The sequence below is a fragment of the Erpetoichthys calabaricus genome, chromosome 13 (genome assembly GCF_900747795.2).
Source record: "Erpetoichthys calabaricus chromosome 13, fErpCal1.3, whole genome shotgun sequence".
Taxonomy (NCBI): Eukaryota; Metazoa; Chordata; class Cladistia; order Polypteriformes; family Polypteridae; genus Erpetoichthys; species Erpetoichthys calabaricus.
In genome coordinates, this window is record NC_041406.2 from 7,129,952 (window position 1) to 7,154,295 (window position 24,344).

At 42.5% G+C, this 24,344-nt stretch overlaps 1 protein-coding gene across 1 annotated transcript in view; it reads right to left on the reverse strand.

Moving 5' to 3' along the window:
• Nucleotides 1-24,344, reverse strand: part of ulk4 (unc-51 like kinase 4) — a 499,390-nt gene that overhangs the window by 285,206 nt on the left and 189,840 nt on the right. The window contains exons 21-22 of the mRNA XM_028817917.2: nt 22,805-22,987; nt 15,439-15,566 (exon numbers count right to left, since the gene is read on the reverse strand). Coding sequence (XP_028673750.1) covers nt 15,439-15,566; nt 22,805-22,987 — 311 coding nt within the window. The remainder of the gene's footprint in view (nt 1-15,438; nt 15,567-22,804; nt 22,988-24,344) is intronic.

Genomic DNA, 24,344 nt, shown 5'->3' on the forward strand with positions numbered 1-24,344 from the left:
CATGACGGTGGGCGGACTCATCTCGGGCAAGGAGGGTGACTTGGCATACAGGGACGAGGTGGAGCAGCTGCCAGAGTGGTGCAGAGTCAATAACCTGCTCCACAACACCACAAAAATGAAGGAGCTTGTTATTGACTTTAGAAAAACCAAAACTGACATCCAGCCACTCATCATTGGCGGGGCCTGTGTGGAGAGGGTCCCGGTGTTCAGGTTTCTGGGCATTGACCTGGAGGATGCGCCAACAGCAAGGAGCTGCTGAAGAAGGAGCAACAGAGACTGTCAAAAAGAACCAAAAGTCTGCTCCTTGTCTTTTATCACTGTTCCATCGAGTGTGCGCTCACGTACGGACTGTGTGTGTGATATGGCAGATAGGAAAATGCTCCACAGGGTCGTCAGGACAGCCGAGAGAACAATTGGCTGTACCCTCCCCACTCTGGAACAAATCTACACCTCCCGATGCCACAAAAAAGCAGCAGACATTTCACAGGATTCATCACATCCCAGTCATTGCCTCTTCCAGCTTTTGCCATCGGGCAAGAAATACAGAGCAATGAAAACCAGGAGAAACCACCTTAAACAAAAGCAATCATGGCCCTGAACTCAAATAAAAGTGCTCCGTATCGTTCTCTCAATGTGTCATATAGACCTTAAGTCAACCAGTGCAATTTGTATATATGACAAGTGTAATCTATATACAGTGCATCCGGAAAGTATTCCCAGCGCATCACTTTTTCCACATTTTGTTATGTTACAGCCTTATTCCAAAATGGATTAAATTCATTTTTTTCCTCAGAATTCTACACACAACACCCCATAATGACAACATGAAAAAAGTTTACTTGAGGTTTTTACAAATTTATTAAAAATAAAAAAAACTGAGAAAGCACATGTACAACTCTGCAATGAATCAACTGCACAACTGTCTGTCTGAACTAAGATCCTGGATGGCTAATCATTTTCTTGATCTGAATCAAAATAAAACGGAGGTGCTTATAGCGGGTCCATCAGCTAAAGTCCAAATTGGTCTTGGACTTCTCGGCTCTCTCTCTGTCTTTTGCAAACCTCAAGTCCGTAATCTTGGTGATATCTTTGACAGTAACCTCTCTTTTGAGAAACAAGTTAATTCTGTAGTCAAGAGTTGCTTTTTCCAACTTCATCTATTAGGTAAGATCAGGCCTTTTTTTTTTATCTTCTAGGGATCTTGAGAAAGCTACTCCTGCTTTTATCTTTTCTCGCCTTGATTACTGCAACTCGCTGTATTCTGGGATTAGCAAATCTCTGATACGTAGGTTACAGTTGGTCCAGAATGCTGCCGCTCGCTTTCTGGTTGGGGCAAGAAAGTCTGACTCTGTTTCTCCAATTTTAGCTTCTTTATATGGGCTGCCTGTAAGTTTTCGAATTGATTTTCAAATCTTGTTGCTAGTTTTTAAATCTTTAGATAGATAGATAGATAGATAGATAGATAGATAGATAGATAGATAGATAGATAGATAGATAGATAGATAGATAGATAGATAGATAGATAGATAGATAGATAGATAGATAGATCCATCCATTGTCTCCCGCTTATCCGAGGTCGGCAGCTTGAGCAGAGATGCCCAGACTTCCCTCTCCCCGGCCACTACTTCTAGCTCTTCCGGGAGAATCCAAAGGCGTTCCCAGGCCAGTCGAGAGACATAGTCCCTCCAACGTGTCCTGGGTCTTCCCCGGGGCCTCCTCCCGGTTAGACGTGCCCAGAACACCTCACCAGGGAGGCGTCCAAGAGGCATCCTGATCAGATGCCTGAGCCACCTCATCTGACTCCTCTCGATGCGGAGGAGCAGCAGCTCTACTCTGAGTCCCTCCCGGATGACTGAGCTTCTCACCCTATCTTTAAGTGAGGGCCCAGACACCCTGTGGAGGAAACTCATTTCAGCCGCTTGTATTCGCGATCTCGTTCTTTCAGTCACTACCCATAGTTCATGACCATAGGTGAGGGTAGGAACATAGATCGACTGGTAAATTGAGAGCTTCGCCTTGCGGCTCAGCTCCTTTTTCACCACGACAGACCGATGCAGAGCCCGCATTACTGCAGATGCCGCACCGATCCGCCTGTCGATCTCATGCTCCATTCTTCCCTCACTCGTGAACAAGACCCCGAGATACTTGAACTCCTCCACTTGGGGCAGGATCTCGCTACCAACCCTGAGAGGGCAGTCCACCCTTTTCCGGCTGAGGACCATGGTCTCGGATTTGGAGGTGCTGATTCTCATCCCAGCCGCTTCACACTCGGATAGATAGATACTTTATTAATCTCAAGGGGAAATTCACATACTCCAGCAGTAGGATACTGATAAAGACAATATTACATTAAAGAGTGATAACAATGCAGGTATAACAGACAGACAATATCTTTGTATAATGTTAACGTTTTCAGACCTCCTATTGAGCATTCAAACCTCACATATCTCCTTCCTACATGTAATCCTTAACATTTACTTTTGATATGAACTTTCATCATCCACAAATCTGCCCAAGCCTGTCTGCTGTCCAAGTCCCTTCTGTGAGGATTCAACAGATTATCAGTTATCTGCGAATCCTCCTATCTTGGTATCATCTGCAAACTTCACCATCTTGTTACTAACATTCCTTCCTAAATCCTTTATATATTTACTAGTCATTTAGCCCGTTACAATAACGCGCGCTAGTACAGTAGTGCATAAACATTAGTAGGAACAGTCTGTATTAAATGGCAAGGGACTTTGACCTCATTCTTTTTGTTGGTCGTATGTTTCTTTCTTTCAGCCTTTCTTTTGTTGATGTTTACTTGCTGAGCTGAAAGTTCTTCGTGGGCTGCCGCCGTGTATTGTGTGTCTTTAATTTTCTGCGACAGTAATACTGTCTTGTACGGCTCTGTTCAATAAGGGCGCGCACAAAAAGGCGAGCTTCAAAAGGGCGACCTCAACTGAGCGTGGCAAATAAAGGCGTTCGTAGATAATTTAGTTCAAATGGCTCTGGAATATGTGAAGAGCAACAAAGGTGCAGATCTTTATTTACGCGCGCCTTTATTCACTGCGCGCCCTTATTGAAGGATATTAAAAGTAGCAGCGGTCCCAGAACTGCCCTCTTAACACCACCAGATTCTGATCGGGTCCCTCACACCATCACCCTCTGCTTCCTGTGTCTGAGCAAAATTTTGCATCCATCTACACGTCACACCCTAAACTCCCACGTCTATTAGTTTGATGCCTAAAAGCACTTGGACTGAACGCGATTGCTGGCTGGAGCAACTTTTGTGCGGCATCCACGGCATCCCTGGATTTTCACTTGGGGTTCCTTCTGTGCACTTTGAAAATGAGTTAATGTTAAGCACGACTGTGGCCCTGCACCACATCCACGACTGGCTCCTGTCTTTGCTTGATGTTGTCTACAACTCGTTCCCGGAAAAAGCAAAAAAAAAATTAAAAATGGACCTACAGGCAGGAGAAAGTTTAAAAGGAGGATTAAAAATCCTGACTTCATACTGCAGTAGTTGTAAATCTGCGTGCCAAATCAGTGTCATTACTGACAACTACTCAGTGTACATAAATCCCAGAAAATAATAACAGCACAGCAAAAACAGAATAAAGGTTGTGCCCTCGTTATGCTCTCACTCAGCTCCCTCTGGGTATTCTGGTTCTTGCCTACCAGTGATGACGCCGATAAATGCATTTTGTTTCTTTTTAATACTGAATAATGCAAGCACCTCTGATGAGCTTTAGCTTTGACTTATTTTTAAACATTTATCTTTTAATGTTTACAATAAAGCAAAGTTCACCACTAATAATTCTATACGGCAGGCTGAAAGGCATTTGGTTCTAATTAATGCACCACAGGGACGCGATCTTCTTGTTTTATGCATGTTAAAATCCAATTCTCACTCTGTTCTTTATGGATTATAGTGATGTCAAAAACAATATGCATCAGCTCCATGCTAATGCTGCCACAGCACATCTCTTGCGTTTGCAACATTCATCTTTGTATCACAGTTATTGGTGTTTGAGCGTGCGATGATTAGAAGCAAGTCTCTTTGTAAGGAGGGTTGGGAGTACCAGCCAAATCCTACCCCCTCACTCCAAATTCTGCAATTCCTCTTTATACCCGCATAAAAATATAAATATATACACTGTGCAAAAGTCTCAGGTACTTATACAATGGAATGAAGTCATGAGTGAACATGGAGTCTGGCGAAATCGTAGAAATGTTTGGAAACTTCAACGAACTCCGTGAAATGCATTGAGGTCAAAGAGGAAGGGGGAACTGAATTTGTTTTGAGCGCCTTATAATGGTGCAGTGGAGTTTTAATTGTCGATGAAGGCTCAAGGAAGTGTCTGCCAATTACGCTGGACTTATTATTGAGGCCAAGAAAAATGTGACCTGAAGTGTGAGGCAGCAGTGCCAACCACTGTGCCACTGTGTCTGAAATCACAAAAGACACAGAAGGAACAATAACCACAAACAAAATACAAAAAAGGACATAAACAAAAAGTAAAAAAAAAAAAAAATATATATACACACACACAAGGGTCATTCAAAAAGTTTCCGCATTTTTATATTTTCGTTGGAAACGGTGAAGGCTGGAGGAGTAGTAACTGGTTATGTCTGAGAGTGTCATGTGACTAGTTCTGTCTGGCAAGCCAGCTGCCCTTGCAGTTTAGCTATAAGAGTTGTTACCCTGTGAAGACGGCTGCACCAAAGAGGAACAGCGTTCTGTCATACGCTTTTGTGAGCAGTAGGTGTGCCAGGAGCACAAATTCATACTCCGCTTGTGTGCTCGGTATGGGGATAAAGTTCTCTCTCGTAGAATCATCAATGAGTGGATTGACATGTTTGAAACTGGCCGCACTAGTGTGATGGATGCAGAGCACTCCGGACATCAGGCTACAACCACAACCGCAAGAAATGAAGAAAGGAAAGAACTTTCATGTGAAAGCAGCGGTGCATCAGTGGCTATGCGCTCAACCAAATACATTTTTTGTTGACGGAATTATATATAATAATAATATATATATATTGAGATATATGTATATTTATATATATTACAGTGCATCCGGAAAGTATTCACAGCACATCACTTTTTCCACATTTTGTTATGTTACAGCCTTATTCCAAAATGGATTCAATTAATTTTTTTCCTCAGAATTCTACATACAACACCCCATAATGACAATGTGAAAAAAGTTTACTTGAGGTTTTTGCAAATTTATTAAAAATAAAAAAATTAAGAAATCCCATGTACATAAGTATTCACAGCCTTTGCTCAATACTTTGTCGATGCCCCTTTGGCAGCAATTCCAGCCTCAAGTCTTTTTGAATATGATGCCACAAGCTTGGCACACCTATCCTTGGCCAGTTTCGCCCATTCCTCTTTGCAGCACCTCTCAAGCTCCATCAGGTTGGATGGGAAGCGTCGGTGCACAGCCATTTTAAGATCTCTCCAGAGATGTTCAATCGGATTCAAGTCTGGGCTCTGGCTGGGCCACTCTGTCTCATCAGACCAGAGAATTTTCTTTCTCATGGTCTGAGAGTCCTTCAGGTGCCTTTTGGCAAACTCCAGGCGGGCTGCCATGTGCCTTTTACTAAGGAGTGGCTTCCGTCTGGCCACTCTACCATACAGGCCTGATTGGTGGATTGCTGCAGAGATGGTTGTCCTTCTGGAAGGTTCTCCTCTCTCCACAGAGGACCTCTGGAGCTCTGACAGAGTGACCATCGGGTTCTTGGTCACCTCCCTGACTAAGGCCCTTCTCCCCCGATCGCTCAGTTTAGATGGCCAGCCAGGTCTAGGAAGAGTCCTGGTGATTTCGAACTTCTTCCACTTACGGATGATGGAGGCCACTGTGCTCATTGGGACCTTCAAAGCAGCAGATATTTTTCTGTAACCTTCCCCAGATTTGTGCCTTGAGACAATCCTGTCTCGGAGGTCTACAGACAATTCCTTTGACTTCATGCTTGGTTTGTGCTCTGACATGAACTGTCAACTGTGGGACCTTATATAGACAGGTGTGTGCCTTTCCAAATCATGTCCAGTCAACTGAATTTACCACAGGTGGACTCCAATGAAGCTGCAGAAACATCTCAAGGATGATCAGGGGAAACAGGAGGCACCTGAGCTCAATTTTGAGCTTCATGGCAAAGGCTGTGAATACTTATGTACATGTGCTTTCTCAGTTTTTTTATTTTTAATAAATTTGCAAAAACCTCAAGTAAACTTTTTTCACATTCTCATTATGAGGTGTTGTGTGTAGAATTCTGAGGAAAAAAATGAATTTAATCCATTATGGAATAAGGCTGTAACATAACAAAATGTGGAAAAAGTGATGCGCTGTGAATACTTTCCGGATGCACTGTGTAGATATATATATATATATATATATATATATATATATATATATATATATATATATATATATATCTATTGTCACGCACAAGCGCATGGGGAGCAGCTTAAGGATCTGACGGGCGCCACAACAAACCGTGCCAGAGGACAATGGCGGGGTACTAACCTCTCTTTTCTTGTTCTTTCAGAAAGACCGAAGCACCGCCGCCATAAACAAATCCGGAAGTCTTCTGGTATCACCCACTTCCGGGGTTCTTTCTAACCTCCGGTCCTCCAATGATGACATCACTCTCCCATCATCATTTCATCACTTTCTGTTCCCAGTTATAAATTGTCCAACCTGCTTTAATTTAATGTATGTTGTACTGGGAAGAAAACACTAATGCTCTTTTCATTTGCTTTACAGTATATGGGGCCTAAAAACCCCAAACCTTTATACTTGTGTGTGTTTCTTTATTATCTATATCTATATATATATATCTACAACTATAACTATATAAAACACACACACACACACATATATATACATATACACACTATGACAAACACTCACAGACCACTTTATTTGATACACCAGTTGAATTGCTTGTTATCACAAATATCTAATCAGCCAATCACATGAAAGCAACTCAATGCATTTCGGCCTGTAGACATTGTCACGATGACCTGCTGAAGTTCAAACCCAGCATCAGAATGGGGAAGAAAGGAGACTGAAGTGATTCTGAATGTGACATGGTTGTTGGTGCCAGACAGACTGCTCTGAGTATTTCACAAACTGCTGATCTACTGAGATTTTCACACACAGACATCTCTAGGGTTTTACAGAGAATGGTCCAAAAAAGGGAAAATATCAGTGGGCGACTGTTCTGTGGGTGAAAATGCCTTGTTGATGCCAGAGGTCAGAATCTGAATGGCCAGTCTGGTTCAAGCTGATAGAAAGGCAACAGTAACTCAAATAAGCACTCGTTATAACCAAGGTATACAGAAGAGCATCTCTGAACACATAACCCATCAAAACTTGAAGCCGGTTGGGCTACAGCAGCAGGAGTCCACATCCTGCCTTGTATCAACAGTTCAGGCTGCTGGTGGTGGTGTGATGGTGTCTGTGATATTTTCTTGGCACACTTTGGGCCCCTTAGTACCAACTGAGCATCATTTAAATGCCACAGCCTACTTAAGTCTTGTTGCCGTCCATGTCCATCCCTTTATGACTGCCGTCTTCTGATGGTTCCTTCCAGCAGGATAACGCGTCATGTCACAAAGCTCACATCATCTCTAACTGGTTTCTTGAACATGACAATGAGTTCACTGGACTCAAATGGCCTCCACAGTCAAGAGATCTCAATCCAGTAGAGCACCTTTGGGATGTGGTGGAACAGGAGATTCGCATTCTGAATGTGTAGCTGAAAAATCTGCAGAAACTGCATGATGTTGTCATGTCAATATGGACCAAAGACCCTGAGGAATGTTCCCAGCAACTTCTTGAATCGATGCCACTAAGAATTTTGTCAGTTCCGAAGGCAAAAGGGGTTTCCAACCCAGTACTAGCAGGGTGTACCTAATATAGTGACCGATGAGTGTATGTGTATGTGTGTGTGTGTATATACATCTCATCACACTCACAAAGTTCCAGTCTTGGGGAACACACTATCCATGTGACGATGTGGAGGCTCATGCCATTGACTGATGTCCTGGCACTGGGTGTCGCTTAAGTGTCTTTTTTGTTTCCATTCAATGTGCAGATGTTTTGATCATAGAAGGACCTTGTAAACAGTAATAAATCTTTTGTTATTATTATTCCACAGGATCACATGTGTTTTCTTCCTCGCGGAATTTAGCTTGTTTTGAGATTGTAGCTGGGCACATGGCTAATTATACACATATCTTAACCATGCTGTATGATCAGCAAACACTTTCACAGTTACTTCCAGGTATGTACTTCCAACCCCAGACCGAGAGGAGGCGCTGTCACTAATGGTCTCATCTTCCTTTTCCTCCACAATACAGAGAAACCACTTAGTGAGGGCAACAGACTCCGCCTCTTCCAGTCCCTAGGCCATAAAAGCACAACCACCCAGGAGGAGGAGTCACTTCACGACTGAGTGACCAGAGTGATGGAGCTCCTCTGTATCTATTGTGAGTATTCAGATTTTCTGTTGTTATTGGTTCTCAGAATGATTTTCTTTGCTTTAGGTTGCCTTATTGCAGTGGATCTTACATTTTTTTTTCTCGCAACCTAATTTTGCCTTTTGGATGTGCCCCCCCCCTTGCACAATCGCTGACATTGTTGTCCAGGAAGATAGTTATCCCCTTGCAAGTGGCGAAATATCGTACGGCTCTCCACAAACTGTTTGCGACCCTTTCTCATTCAGTACAGGTTGGTCCAGATCTAATTAATTTAATTTTTATTACACTATAACTTATTAAGTTTATTACATAGAGAATTCACAAAAAATATTTTTGTTGCCAATAGATGGCAGCACCTGCCCTGCATTCGTTTATTGCAAGATATTTCGAACAATTCTTTTGTCTTGCATTGTTTTCCTGCATTGCATTAAAAGTTGCATTGTTAGATCTGGACCACTCTATACTTCACAACTTGGTATGACCCCCAAGTTCAGACATCACGTGACCCACGAACCCACAGCTTATGAAACACTGCCTTATGGGAATATCCTTTGGCGTTTCACTTTTGGATATTCTTCTTTAACCTCTTTGGTGTTAACTCTGAGCTTATTCTTGGCTGTTTGGTTAATTTCTTATTAGAAGTATATTTTTGAACTTGCCTTATGCTAACATTTTATGTTCCAATAAAAAAAGAACTTGACTTAATTATTCTTCCAGTCTTAATTATCATAAATTAGATTTAGAAATCTAAATTAAGTTTAATTGCATGGTTAAAGATTGCCTTTAAATGGTTCAACCTTTAAGGTGTAGGAGAACATCAGCTCCCAATAATTAAGGAGTGATTCCAAATGACAATTACATGTAAATCTTCCAAGGTGTTAAATTTAACTTGATTTGATCAGGGCGGCACATTCCGTTTTCAGTTTATATTATTGTCTGGATCTGAATTCAAAAACGTAAACTGACGTGCAGGCACTTGCTGTGTTCATTTGTTTTGAGGATTTAAATACTTTACATCTTTGAAGTAAAAAACCCAAATGGTCTGCTCATATTTTACAATGAGTACACATCAAACATGTGGTCTGCCACAAAATTATATTTAATAGCCCACCTGTGAATCAACTTGAATATCCCCACAGTAGAACTGAAACCACTTTAGAAAGATTTACTTCTTTTGAAAATAAGCATAAAAGAAATCTGCAATCCCTCCAGTGCTCATACAAATCCCAAATTTTATGCTGACTTGTTGCAAAGTGGGTAGGCAGGAACTGCAAGAGGCTGTCATGTCTCAGCCAGGTTTCCTCCCTTGGCTGGCATTCAGATTCATATTTTATGGCTCTTTTTAATTCTTTTATTTACGTTAATGATACTCCTGCCGATTATGTGCATTATTCATTATTTGGGGTTTTGCTTATGTATGTAAGCTGCCTTTGTTAAGTCCCATGTGTTTTGTGGGTGACCCCCTTAACCCCAAGAGGCAGGGTCACTTGCCAATCACCACCAGGAATTGCACTCTGCCCTATAAATCCGGAGGGTCTCATATAATTCCTGGTAGTTCAACCTGAATGCGCTAGGGAGTCTGTGAGTGATTTTATTTTTTTGTCTCTGTTGGTGCTTACTGGGTTTTCTGGAATTTTCCTCAAAGGATTTTCAAAAGTGAGATAAATTTAGCCTACCGGATTTATTTTGAAAACAATAATTCTGCTACATTGCCATGGAAGGGAGGAATGCTATACAACCATCTTAAATTTATGAAAATGTGTATTCAAAGCAACTCCTCTTCATCCTCCTCACTTTCTTTCCATTTTTTTCCTGGTAAAGGTGACAGAAAAGGCTTCTCTGTTCACAGACCTTCCAGTGGAATACCAGTTTGTTTTGTTTCGTTATGATGTTTAGTGACGATAGCTCGATAGAGAGCTCTGTAAATAGACAGCACAAAAGCTCAATAGAGAGCTTGATAGATCATGTGATAGTTCGACAGAGAGCTTGATAGACGGCTTAACAGATAGACAACTCGATAGCTTGATAGAGCACTCAATAGAGAACTTGATTGCTCGATAAACAGCTCAATAATTCAATAGAGCTCGACAGACAGACAGCTTGACAGAGTTCGATTGCTTGATAGTTAGACAGCCGAACAGTTTGATATCTCAATAGAGAGCTCGATAAATAAGACAGCTCAATAGCCCGACAGATAGCTTGATTGCTTGATAGGTAGACAGCTTGATAGCCCAATAGCTTGATAGAGAGCTTGACTGCTCGATGAATAGACAGCTCAACAGATAGACAGATCAATAATTTGAGAGAGTTCGATAGACAGACAGCTTGATAGACCACTCAATAGCTTGATATCTCAGTAGAGAGCTTGATAGACAGCTCAACAGCTGTCGATTGCTCGATACGTAGGCACCTTGATAGCCCAACAGAGAGTTCAATAGATACACAGCTTGATAGCCTGACTGCTCGATAGACAACTCAATAGCTCGATATCTTGACAGATAGATTGATACACATACAGCTCAATAGCTCGACAGAGAATTCGATTGCTCAATAGGTATACAGCTTGATAGCTTGATATCTCAAAAGAGAGCTTGATAAATAGCTCAATAGCTTGACAGAGAGTTCGACTGCTCGATACATAAACATCTTGATAGCCCAACAGAGAGTTCAATAGATACACAGCTTGATAGCCCGATTACTCGATAGACAACTCAATAGCTCAATATCTTGACAGAGAGCTTAATAAACAGACAGCTCAATAGATACACAGCTCAATAACTCAACAGAGTTCGATTGCTCGATACGTAAACAGCTTGATAGCCCAACAGAGAGTTCAATAGATACACAGCTTGATAGCCCGATTGCTGGATAGACAACTCAATAGCTCGATATCTTGATAGAGAGCTTGATACACATACAGCTCAATAGCACGACAGAGAGTTCGATTGCTCAATAGGTAGACAGCTTGATAAACAGCTCAATAGCTTGACAGAGAGTTCGATTTCTCGATACGTAAACAGCTTGATAGCTCAATAGAGAGTTCAATAGATACACAGCTTGATAGCCCGATTGCTCGATAGACCACTCAATAGCTCGATATCTTGACAGATAGATTGATACACATACAGCTCAATAGCTCAACAGAGAGTTTGATTGCTCAACAGGTAGACAGCTTGATATCTCAAAAGAGAGCTTGATAAATAGCTCAACAGCTTGACAGAGAGTTCGACTGCTCGATACGTAAACAGCTTGATAGCCCAACAGAGAGTTTGATACACAGCTTGATAGCTCGATTGCTGGATAGACAACTCAATAGCTCGATATCTTGACAGAGAGCTTGACATACAGAGAGCTCAAAAGCTCGACAGAGGGTTTGATTGCTCGATACGTAAACAGCTTGATAGCCCAACAGAGTTCGATACGCAGCTTGATAGCCTGATTGCTCGATAGACAACTTAATAGCTCGATATCTTGATACACATGCAGCTCAATAGCTCGACAGAAAGTTCGATTTCTCGATACGTAAACAGCTTGACAGCTCAATAGGGAGTTCAATAGGTACACAACTTGATAGCCCGATTGCTCAATAGACAGAAAACTCATTAGCTCGATATCTTGACAGAGAGCTTGATAAATTGATAGCTCGACAGAGAGTTCGATTGCTCAACAGGTAGACAGCTGACAGGTTGATAGCCTGATAACTCTATAGACAGCATGATTGCTCTATATTTTTGCTCTATTTTTAACATTGTCAACTAATTTCTTAAATCAATTCTCCGAAACCCCAATCTATGCATTTGGAATAACATACAGCACAAGAACAAACACCACCTCCATCTCTCTCCATTGTTTTGGCATTATTGCTACATAATGAAATGACATCAACAGTTTAATCTTCAACCTTTACATGCCATATATTTTGTACAAAAGTTACAGATCCTGTTGTGTGATGGAAATGCAACACACTAAAGTGGCCAGGGACCACAGAACTCATTGATTCCTAAAAACAAAGTCCCCGCAAGTGGGAAAAACCCTTCTGAGTTCGGTTTCCGTTGTGGAAGAAAAATGAGATTTAGGTTTCACATAGTCATTTAGGGGTAATATAATTATTGTGCATAAAGTGTTTTGGTTATGCTTTCTACGTTAAAATATAACATCTGTCTTAGAGGTAGTATAGAAAGGGTTAATAAAGGTCAAGAACTTGTTCAAGCATATCAGGGACCCACATAAAGGTCAAGTGAACAACAAAGAATAAGAAGGTCCTGGGTGATGGTTCAAGAAGTTGGCTGACTCTCATGTACCCAGCAAGACTTGACAGATGTCACGCAGACAGGAACTCAAGAAGTATTGGAAAGTATTGTAAGAAACCAAGAATAGAGCAGAAGTGAGACTTTTATTTTGGGAATGAAAGCTGGCTATGCTCTCCGCTAGTACACCTCATGCCTTTCAGCCAATCAGAGTAAATGTTACATGAAGATGTATGCAAATTCAGTTATCTATAAATATAGCTCTTTGCTTGTATTCTGTGACCATTTGCTGACAACCTCTGCCAGGGAATCGTCTTTTAGTAGTTTCCTGTAGCAGAAAATGCTGACAAGAGAAGAAAAGGCACAATGGACAAGTTTCCTCCTGCCTGGTTCCTGACTCAAAGAGGTCCTAATCGAGGACAACTTTCTTTCTTTAATGTATTTTAATTTTATTTCATTTAAAAAATGAAAATTCAGTTCAGCTTCTGCTTTTCTGACACTTTTGGAAAGAGCTCAGCCGAGTTGTTGCCTTTTAAAAGGTGAACACTTGCCAGAAGCCTTTCTAAAATAAAACTGGACATTTCACAGAGGTCTCCCTTAGGCAGGAAATCTTTTTCTTTTCATTTTTCAATTAAAGATATATGATCTGTATCTAAATGAATGAGGAGAATGAGAGAGAGAGAGAGAGAAGGTTGGATGATATGGTGATAGTGAATCAGGAAGTGAAACGGATTTGCAAGGAGGAAGTAAAGACAGCTATGAAGAAGATGAAGAATGGAAAGGCCGTTGGTCCAGACGACATACCTGTGGAAGAATGGAGGTGGAGTTTTTAAGCGGATTGTTTAATGGAATCCTGGAAAGTGAGTGGATATAAAGGGGATGTGCAGAGCTGTGGTAACTACAGGGGGATAAAATTGATGAGCCACAGCATGAGGTTATGGGAAAGAGCAGTGGAAGCTCAGTTAAGAAGGGAGGTGATGATTAGTGAGCAGCAGTAAAGTTTCATGCCAAGAAAGAGAACCACAGATGCAATGTTTGCACTGAGGGTGTTGATGGAGAAGTTCAGATGCAGCCAGAAGGAGTTGCATTGCGTCTTTGTGGACCTGGAGAAAGCATATGAAAGGGGGCCTCAAGAGGAGATGTGGTATTGTATGAGGAAGTCGGGAGTGGCAGAGAAGTACGTAAGAGTTGTACAGGATATGTACGAGGGAAGTGTGACCATGGTGAGGTATTCGGTAGGAGTGACGGAGGTGGGATTACATCAGGGATCGGCTCTGAGCCCTTTTTTATTTGCAATGGTGATGGACAGGCTGACAGACGAGATTAGACAGGAGTCCCTATGGACTATGATGTTTGCTGATGACATTGTGATCTGTAGCGATAGTAGGGAGCAGGCTGAGGAGACCCTGGAGAGGTGGAGATATGAGAGGAGAGGAACAAGAGTAGGAACAAGACAGAATACATGTGTGTGAATGAGAAGGTGGTCAGTGGAATGGTGAGGATGCAGGAGTAGAGTTGGTGAAGGTGGATGAGTTTAAATACTTGGGATCAACAGGACAGAGTAATGTGGATTGTGGAAGAGAAGTGAAGTGAAGAAGAGAGTGCAGGCAGGGTGGAATGAGTGGAGAAGAGTGTCAGGAGTGATTTGTGACAGACGGGTAACAGCAAGAGTGAAAGGGAAAGTCTACAGGATGGTAGCGAGACCAACTATGTTATATGGGTTGGAGACAGTGGCACTGACCAGAAAGCAGGAGACAGAGCTGGAGGTGGCAGAGTTAAAGATGCTAAGATTTGCGTTGGGTGTGACAAGGATGGACAGGATTAGAAATGAGGACATTAGAGGGTCAGCTCAGGTGGGATGGTTGGGAGACAAAGTCAGAGAGATGAGATGGCATTGGTTTGGAAATGTGCAGAGGAGAGATGCAGGGTATAATGGGAGAAAGGTGCTAAGGATAGAGCTGCCAGGTATGAGGAGAAGAGGAAGGCCTAAGAGAAGGTTTATGGATGTGGTGAGAGAGAACATGCAGGTGGTGGGTGTGACAGAGCAAGATGACGAGGAGAGGAAGATATGGAAGAAGATGATCTGCTGTGGCAACACCTAACGGGAGCAACCAAAAGAAGAAGATGACAATCTGTATCTAAAGTAAAAAAGCTATTTGGGAATTGTCATCTGGGACTGAATGGAGACAGCCAGATCCCACCTGGGTTGTATAATTCTTTGTATTGTCTTATATGTTCTGTTATTAGCTCTGATGCAAATAAATAACTTAAGTGAAAACATAAAAGCCAGTGTTTCTTTCTTTGTCTGACTGCTATTAGCATAGCCAAGAACAAAACTGTCCATTCCTTGTTAAGTTGTCATCCCTTATGGGCACAAAAGGAAGGCCTCTATTGGTGGTAAAACTGGGCTGAAGAAAAGGTTTGGAAGAAAGGAAAGAACCAGTCAGTGAGCTGCCAGCCATCAGAGGTCCCTAGGGTTGAATACACAAGGTGCAAGATGGACTGTGAGACATGTGAGAGGCCACAGATAATGGCTGTATGCAGTAGCTTGCTTCAACAATTTTCCTTCTTCCCCCATTAAGAAAAAAAAAACCTAACAGGTTATGACATGTATGAGGTGCACGACACAAGCAATCAGATAACACGATAACACACACACTATAACAAGCCTCCTTATTTCCACTACTGAACTAAAATTCAGACCCTTACCTGGAATTGCAGCACAACTGTAGCATGTCCCTGTTATTCATTAAGACCTGCAGCAGCACAAGGAAAGCCTTTGCACGAATGGCTGGCGAAGGACCCTCAAGTAATCGAATGACTTTTGTAACTAAATCCTGGAAAACAGAAACTGTGCGTTACAAACGGTGCTCTACAATGAAAAAAGAAATCCCAAATACATAAGAGTATAACTTTTTAAAGATTCTGCTTGGCCTCACAGATGTATACTTGAAATACCTCTAACCCTTACTGTATGTTCCTTGCAGCAAGAATAACTTTTTAAAAAGTCCAGGCTGAGAATCCTTAATCAGAAATTCAACAATGTGAAACTTTTTGAGTGCCGACATGATGCCACAAGTGGAATATTTCACACCAGGGTTCTCTTTTATAAAATTCTGCTTGGATTCGAGCGTGAAAACCTGCATACGCCAACAAGTGGATGTGAATAACAAACAGTATGTGCGGATTTAACATTGTTTTCTTTCAGAGAGGAATGGGGACGAGTCCCTATAAAACTCAAGAGTGTCACAAACCAACAAAACACAAACGATGATCCAGAGGGAACAGTCATGTGAAGTATTGAGCACCTCAAGGAAGAGACATGCGGCAGATGATCAGGTTTGGTTGTTGGGGCTGTACCCCGTGAAGCATCAAGTACCACTTAGCCCCAAAAACAAAGTCGACGAGCTCGTAACCCCAGTGAACGACATGATAACACTTGTGCGGCAGGTCAAAACTGCAGAAGAGTTGAGTGCTAATGGAATGTCACTGCTGTCACTCCTGTTGAAGCTCCTTTGCCTCAAAATAAATGAATCACGGGGTGACTCATGCCATTGTACCACGATGTTAGGCAGTCTCCTCTTGGTACCACAGATGACTTGTGCATAAATGGAATATCACTACTCATGGTTAACAAAATCAGCGTCACTCTCACTAGGTGACCTTTTATTTGCAAAATGAGCCCAGTAAAGTGCTCCGAGTACATTAGAAGAACAGCACACTGTTGCAAACTATCTTTTTATGTTGACAAAAACAATTTATATTTTATGTATGCGCTCACACACTAAACTAAAACTAAATGTAGTGCCTCGACAGTCAGTTGATGGCATCCACCATAGAGGTATGGCAGATATTCCAGACCTGCAGGCCAGTTCCCCGAGAGCCGATATAAACGGACGAAAAACCAAAAAAGTAGTTCAATGCGAATACGCAGCATTGGCCCTCTTAAAAGGAAACTGAAATAGAGTTCATCACATTTGAGGTTGAAAGTGTTTGTCACTTCAATGCCCATTCTAATAATGGCTCAGGGATATAAATTATTATACATGTGATAAGTCACTTAGCTGGTTTGGCAGCATTTCCCTACAAGGGATTATTGCAAGATATGTTATTATGCATAGGCAAATATTCCAAAATCTGAAAATATCCAAAATATTTCTGGTTCCAGGCATTTCAGATTAGAGATACAGTGGAACCTCGATTCACGAACGTCTCGGTACACGTACAAATCGGTTTATGACCAAAAAGTTTGCCAAACTTTTGCCTCAGTTCACAACCACACACTCGGTATACGAACAAGCCAGTTTCTCTTTCGGTTTGTGCGCGCCGATGATTTCCGCATGTGTTGCATTGTTCTTGGTCAGACGTACGTGCTTGCACTTGCATGCGTGCTTTCGCTGTGAACTCTTTGTGCTCTATTTCATTCACCTTCCGGTTCGTACGCACCGTTTACTGTATTTAAGCACGTGTTCAGCCTCTCCCTGTTCATTGTTCTCAGTCAGATGTGCGTGCTTTACCTGTGAACTCTTTGTGCGCTACAGCATTTCGTGTGCTTTTGCAGTTAACCATGGCTTCTAAGCACTGTAACCACCTCTCCAACCAGTTCCTCCTCACTTCATGCCAGAACTCGACTCATGCAAGGTTAGTTTTCTTGGTGGTTTATGGTTAGTTTTTGTATTATGGATTTTTTAAAAGTTCATTTTTCGGTTTGTAGCGTGAATTGTTGCAATGTTACTTTTCTTGGTTGTTTATTAAGTTACGGATTTTTCAAATGTTCATTTTTTTTCCCTGCGATCGGGTTGTAAGGCTATTAGCGTGAACTCCTGCAATATTACTTTCTTGGTTGCTTGTGGTTGGTTTTTAAATAAAGTTTGGATTTGTTTTTTTTCCCCCTGTGTTTAAAACTCATTAAAAAAAAGTGTTTATACAGCGATCGGGTTGTAAGGCTATAGCGCGAACTCTTGCAATGTTAGTTTTCTCTGTTGTTCAAGGTTTTCTCAGTGTTATTCAACGTTTTTACATTTAGTTTACTATTACAATGTGCATTCTATGGTGTAATTTACTATATTTGTGCTTAAAAATCTTTAAAAAAATATATTTACATACAGTTCATACCGTCTGGAACGGATTAATTGTATTTACATACAATCCTATGGGGGAAATTGCTTCGGTTCACAACCAAATCGGGTTACGACCAGAGTTTTGGAACGAATTATGGTCGTGAACCGAGGTTCCACTTTACTCAACATGTATTTGGATGAAACTCTGGGACATCTCAGCTATTAGCCAAACAGACAAAGCTCAATGGACAGACGCATCCTCTTATCTTCATGTATTCTAATAGCAGGGCATCCTAAACCCCCACACAGAGAGTAAAAACAATATCTACTCTCTCTCTCTCTCTCTCTATTATATATATATATATATATATATTATAATATCCTAAGCCTAAAAGTGCAATGATTTTGTGCAACGATTTTATGTGACTTTTTTATCACGCTTTAAATCGGGCTTATTTTAAAACCTACATATATACAGTATATTTGGTATCATTGTTTTCAGCATTTATCAAACTTTAATTTGATTGTTAGATTTTCAGATTCTTATTCCGTTTTTAAATTATAAACTAAAAAATATCAAGAACTCATGTCCCACGAGACGAGACTTTCTGCCAAGAGATTTGGGGCCAGAAATAAAAGACAAAAAGAAAAGACAGCTACTGTGCAGGCTTTTAAATGTTCGAAGCACCACGCAATATGCAGATCCCATGGCAGCAGCAGCAAGCCAGCAGTTGATCGAGCAAAGAGGAGGTAAAAGAAAACGGTATTTGTTTCCCATTGTATCACCGTATAAGAGGGGGTTTTGGAGGAGCAACCACGTCTCCTTGGGGTGCGTTCAGCCCCCCTCTTTACAACGCGAGTGGCAGAGACGTGAAGTTGCTGGCGCGTAGCGCAGGCCGGGGAGGTTGGTGAGAGAAGCGAGCAGAGGGCGAACCTCCTAGTATAAATATATAAACTCATATTTTCTTCAGTTTCTATTTTATTCATAAGGATTGGCTGTATTACACAGGATACAAGTTCTAGATGTGACATAATAATAATAAATAAATGAACAACTTTCCCTGAAACTGACCGAAAAAGAGAGACCATGAATTTGATCATGAAAAGTATCAGGAGATGAAATGTAATCAAAAAGCAGGTTTTGTGAACTAGAAAATAAATGTTTTGGCCGCAAGAATCATAGACCACCTCTGGTTTCACCCTAATATCGAATACCTTGAAAACGCATGATCTGACACTTATAGCACTGTTCCGATGAACTGGTACTTCATGCTACATTTAAGGGTGAAGTCAGAAGGCACTTCTACACACAAAGAGTTGCAAAAAAACTACTATGACATGTAGATGAAGCAGAAACATTGACAAACTTTAAGAAGGATCTGGATGACATATTAGGACAGCTGTGGAAAGACAGCCCCCGGACACAGTCAGACAGACACCAAATGTCCCAAAACACACACGTTTATTATAATAAACAGAACCACAATGCCTAAAACACCCAGTCTCTTCAGTCTCTCTCAATACTTCTGCCGCCTTTACTCCTCTCCTCCCAAATTCTGTCTTCTTCCTCCCAACTCCAGCTCATCTACTGGAGGGAGGTGGCCTCTTTTATCACAACCTGGATGTGTCTCAAGTGCTTTGTGACGATCTTCCAGCGGCACTTCCTGGTGTGGCGGAAGTGCCGTATGAGCACCTGGAAGCACTCCGAGTGTGGTGGAAGTGCTGTCATCCAGGGTTCCATAATCGTCCGGGTGCCCCCTGGCAGTGGCCATGGGTCCCAACAGAGATGAGTATCCCAGCTCTGTTCCCGTGGCCCCAATGCAGACCAGGGTGGCTGCCCTCTCGTGGCCCAGGGGAGGCATTGTCCCTCCCGTGGACCTTCCAGGCGTCCCGGCTGGGTAGGGTACCCAACCATCTGCCCCACAGTTTACCTATAAGCCAACCTGTGGGCCATGGTGGCATTGCAGTTGGGCTACTGCAGCCCCCGGATGAAATCTAAGAAACCCCCAAATGCTCCAAAGATCACGCTCGATTCACATCGGTAGCATTACAGGTGGATCACAGCCAATTCTGGACAACCGACAACCCCCCCCCCCCCCCAACCCCCCAATGCCAGCTCTCACGATTGTGCTCAATTCACTGAGGAGGAGAAGCATTGACGATAGCGCTCGATTTATTCGCATCTGACCAGCTTGGCAAGGGTGACCGTGTTTGGACTTGGAGCCTATGAGACATTCCCTCACAGGAAAAACATAAAACTACCAAGCTGGTAAACTTCAGCTAAATAAATGGTATTCAGTACTTGAGGGCAGGTGTAAAAAGGCAGTATGTGGGATGGAGTATCGCACCAGCTTATTCAAACACTGCAAACAAACAGGTCTCTTTTTCAAAAGTTTAACGGAGATGGCAGTTCCATCTCACAATTAAAACAATGCAAACATATCTTCCTCTTCAAAAGGAGTGTGCGTCAGGAGCAGGGAAGGACAGAGAGAAAGAAAGGCAAACAATCAATCAAAAACTGACAGGTGCTGTTTGGACTTTTAAGTCTGCAAAGTTCCACACGATAGATCAGCCGCAAGTAACCCCATCAATATCTATCTATCAAGCAAGGGAGCAATGTGAAGGTGGTCTTTCAGCGTCTTTTTTTTTTTTTAACCTGTAGGGGTGTGATCAGCCCCCCAGCTCACAAAGTGGCAATTAACCTAAATTAGGCTGCACTTCCGGGTGTGGCTGCGTTACCACCCACACGGGCTCAGGAAGCCTTGCAGCTCCCCCTGGCGGTGGCCACGGAGCCCAACAGGGATGAGCTCCAGTGTTCCGGGATAGTGGCCCCAATGCAACCCAGGGTGGCTGCCACCAAGTGTTCCGGGGGACGTAGCGTGGATCCCATGGCTGCTCCCCCGGATCTAGTGTCAAAGGAGTGTCCCGGCCATCCTCCACACAGACTAAAAAAATGACGACTCGACCAGAGACATGGAAGTAACTACAAGTCTGTGTGCTGCCTGAAAGTACACATCTAGCATTTATCAGGATGCATGGTTTGCCAATATTCACATATACTTTGCTGCGTTATTATTATTTTATGACTATTAACAATAATACATTATTGAAATGTGTAATTTAACTCCTGCTTGTCCTTTCACTGTCTAATTGCCTGATGTTACAGATGTAGAAGTGCTAAAGAATCATAGCTTACAAACAGTGGTAAGTCTTTAGGAGTTGAGGCAATCTGATAAAGCCGACACGATAAACAGTACAAAAGGGGACTAATATAATACTCTACCGAGACAAAACAGAAAGGAAGGGCAGGCGGTGCACTAAGAGGAAAAGCAGTCGTGTGGGGGGGGGGGGAGATCGTTAGGTCAAGGGCAGAAAGACCACATGACTAATGGCACACTGGCCGTACAGCAAGGCACACCACGTCAAAGGTCATTCAGGCATTTGAGTTGTGTGGTATGCTCGTCTCTAGTGTCAAAACACAGACCAAAAATTACAAAAAAAAATAAAGCACATCAATACAGAATAATGGGGATTGTAGAAGAGAGGTGAAGAAGAGAGTGCAGCCAGGGTGAAGAGAGTCAGGACTGATTTATGAGAGACGGTTATCAGCAAGAGTGAAAGGGAAGGCCTACAGGATGGTAGTGAGACCAGCTATGTTATATGGGTTGGAGACGGTGGCACAGGAGACAGAACTGGAGGTGGCAGAGTTAAAGATGTTAAGATTTGCATTGAGTGTGACGAGGATGGACAGGATTAGAAATCAGGACATTAGAGGGTCAGCTCAGGTGGGACGGTTGGGAGACAAAGTCAGAGAGGTGAGATTACATTGGTTTGGACTTGTGCAGAGGAAAGATGCCGAGTATAATGAGAGAAGGGTGCTAAGGATAGAGCTGCCGGGCAAGAGGAGAAGAGGAAGGCCTAAGAGAAGGTTTATGGATGTAGTGAGAGACAGAACAAGATGACGAGGACAGAAAGATATGGAAGAAGATGATCCCCTGTGGCAACCCCGAACGGGAGCAGCCAAAAGAAGAAGAAGAAGATGTAAGGTGTCACGGGTTGCTCTGTAATACAAATAAAATAAATTTTTAAATGTTGCTTTTAAAATAAAAGTGTTTCATATCACAGAAAATCTATATAGTCTCTCGGAAAACACTAATTGCCCTGTAAATTTTAATCTAATGGCTGAAATAATACAGAAGACCTGAATTAGCATCCCTACTACTTCAATAATTGTCAAGCAATACTAAAATAATTACGCTGGAGCCAACTGCATGAACAATGAAAGCTAATTGAACGGCGATGGCCATTACAGATTTGCAGTCTTTATTGATCGCTTTGATTAAGACTTCACAAAGTGAACACGGCTTGCTGGTAAACACAGATGCATGTAATCAGCATCAAATGTCAATCATGGAAACCAATTATAACAAAATTGGAAAGCGTGCAGCAAGCTCTCACAGCGGGGCTCCTTCCCAGCCTGCCTTTTGCTTGCTTGTTTTGCTGGCCTTTTCTTGCTGTACAGCTCCACAACAATCCATAAATCCAATAATCATCATGGAAATTGCCTGAGTGCATCAAATTGGAAGGAAATGGTGCCATTTGGAAGTAATGCATCTTGGTGCTTATCAAATTAGCATCTCTCCTGGTATAATCAGTTGGTTACACACAGAATAAACAAAAATCAAAAAGAATCCAACTCTCAAATTACTTTTTTTTTTTTGTGTGTGTTCGCAAAGTTAACTTGATGCTTCAGGGTTTCTCTCACAGAGCACCTGTCATGGCACTGCTGCCCAAAATCTTTTGGAATGATTAGACCCAAAGAAAGCAGCTAAGCAGAAATAACCCAAACTCCTAGTTAATGCCCAATTTAGCTGTCAAAAATGTGGTGCAGCAGAGTGTTGAGTGCAAACAGGTGGGATTTACTTCTAAATTGGATCAGACACGTAAACTCCAAAACATTCAACGAGTGAAGACAATTCTTTTTTCGTATTTTTTATTTATTTATTTATTTTTACCTTTTCCTGGACGAGTCTCTGCAGATGAACTCCAGACAGCAACATGGCAGAGAACATGGTAAGCATGCATTGCTGAACACGGCTGATTCCCAAAGCCAGAGTATTTAGAACAGCTGGAAGGCCGACCTTGTCAATCACACTCTGGAAAGCACCGACAGTGTGGCGAGAGATCCTGCACAGCGCCTGAAGAATACAAATGAATAAAACAAATTAATGAAACTAAAAGTCAATGAACTGAATCACATCACACATGGGTAATTAGTAACAGGGTTTAACTCCTACTCTCATGGGGTGCGCCAGTCACTGGGGCGGCTCTACACATTACGGCTGACTGGAGCTACCAACCAGTCATCTTTCCTTTACCTATGACACAGTAAATTAGGGTTTCTTAAAATTCTTTTTTCTTGCGACCCAATCTTACCTTTTGTGGTGGTCCAGGATAGCTTTGCACTTATTGGCAGCTTCTGAGAGCCAACAGAAGATGAGCCGGGCAAATGAGGACACACACACTGAGCAAAGGTAGATGCAAAGTGTTTCAGTGTTTTTATTAAAACCAAACAAGTGTCCTGAGTGCAGTGCTTCATCGAACAACAAAGAATTTCTAAAAACCTGTGTCTGTTTGCTATATGGTTGCGAGACACGGACGCTATCCAGTGACCTGAGACGAAGACTGAACTCCTTTGGTACTGTGTCTCTCTGGAAAATCCTTGGGTCCCGTTGGTTTGACTTTGTGCTGCTTATGGAGTCCCAAATGAGGCACATTACCAGCATTGTGAGGAAGCGTCAGTTACGGCACTACGGCCATGTGGCGCGTTTCCCCGAGGGTGATCTGGCTTGTAAGATCCTCATTGTTGGGGCCCAGAGTGGCTGGACCAGGCCAAGGGGTTGTCCACGTAACACCTGGCTGTGGCAGATAGATGGTCATTTCCAGAGAGTGGGACTGGACCGCGTGTCTGCCTGGGGGGTTGCCAACCGGGATCTGGAGTTGTTGCGTCGTGTGGTGGGTGCGGCAACGCGCTGTACCAGCGCATGCTCCCCAACTTGACTTGACCGTGAGTTTAAAATTCAATAAATATTCCAACCAAAAGAATGGAATAAAACCATACAGTCAACGGGGACTTTCTGCTCTCTCGTCTCTACCTGGGCCCAGCATGTCTTCCTCCTTTGTCCACCCTGCTTACCATAACAGTCTTGTAACCGGTAGAGAAGTCTGCAAATGCGGTCCAAACTTCTGACTCCCGTCCCGACTGCCAGAACGCTCAAAACGCTATCGCTCTATCCTCCACTGTGCTCTCCTAGCGTCCTTGCGATCCCAAGGAGGGCCACCACCACTACCAGCAGCAGACCCCCACTTGTCTATAAATTCAGCGGGGCACGATCTAGACCCTGTAGTGCTGCATACTTCCTTATCTGTGAGGCTACTGACTTCATCTTCCTCACACTGGTTTAGGAACCTGATACTACCTTCTCACTCATGGTTCTCGCTTTTGGTTTTACTGGACAGACTTCCCTTTTCACACTTTAGGTGGGGGGCAGGCGC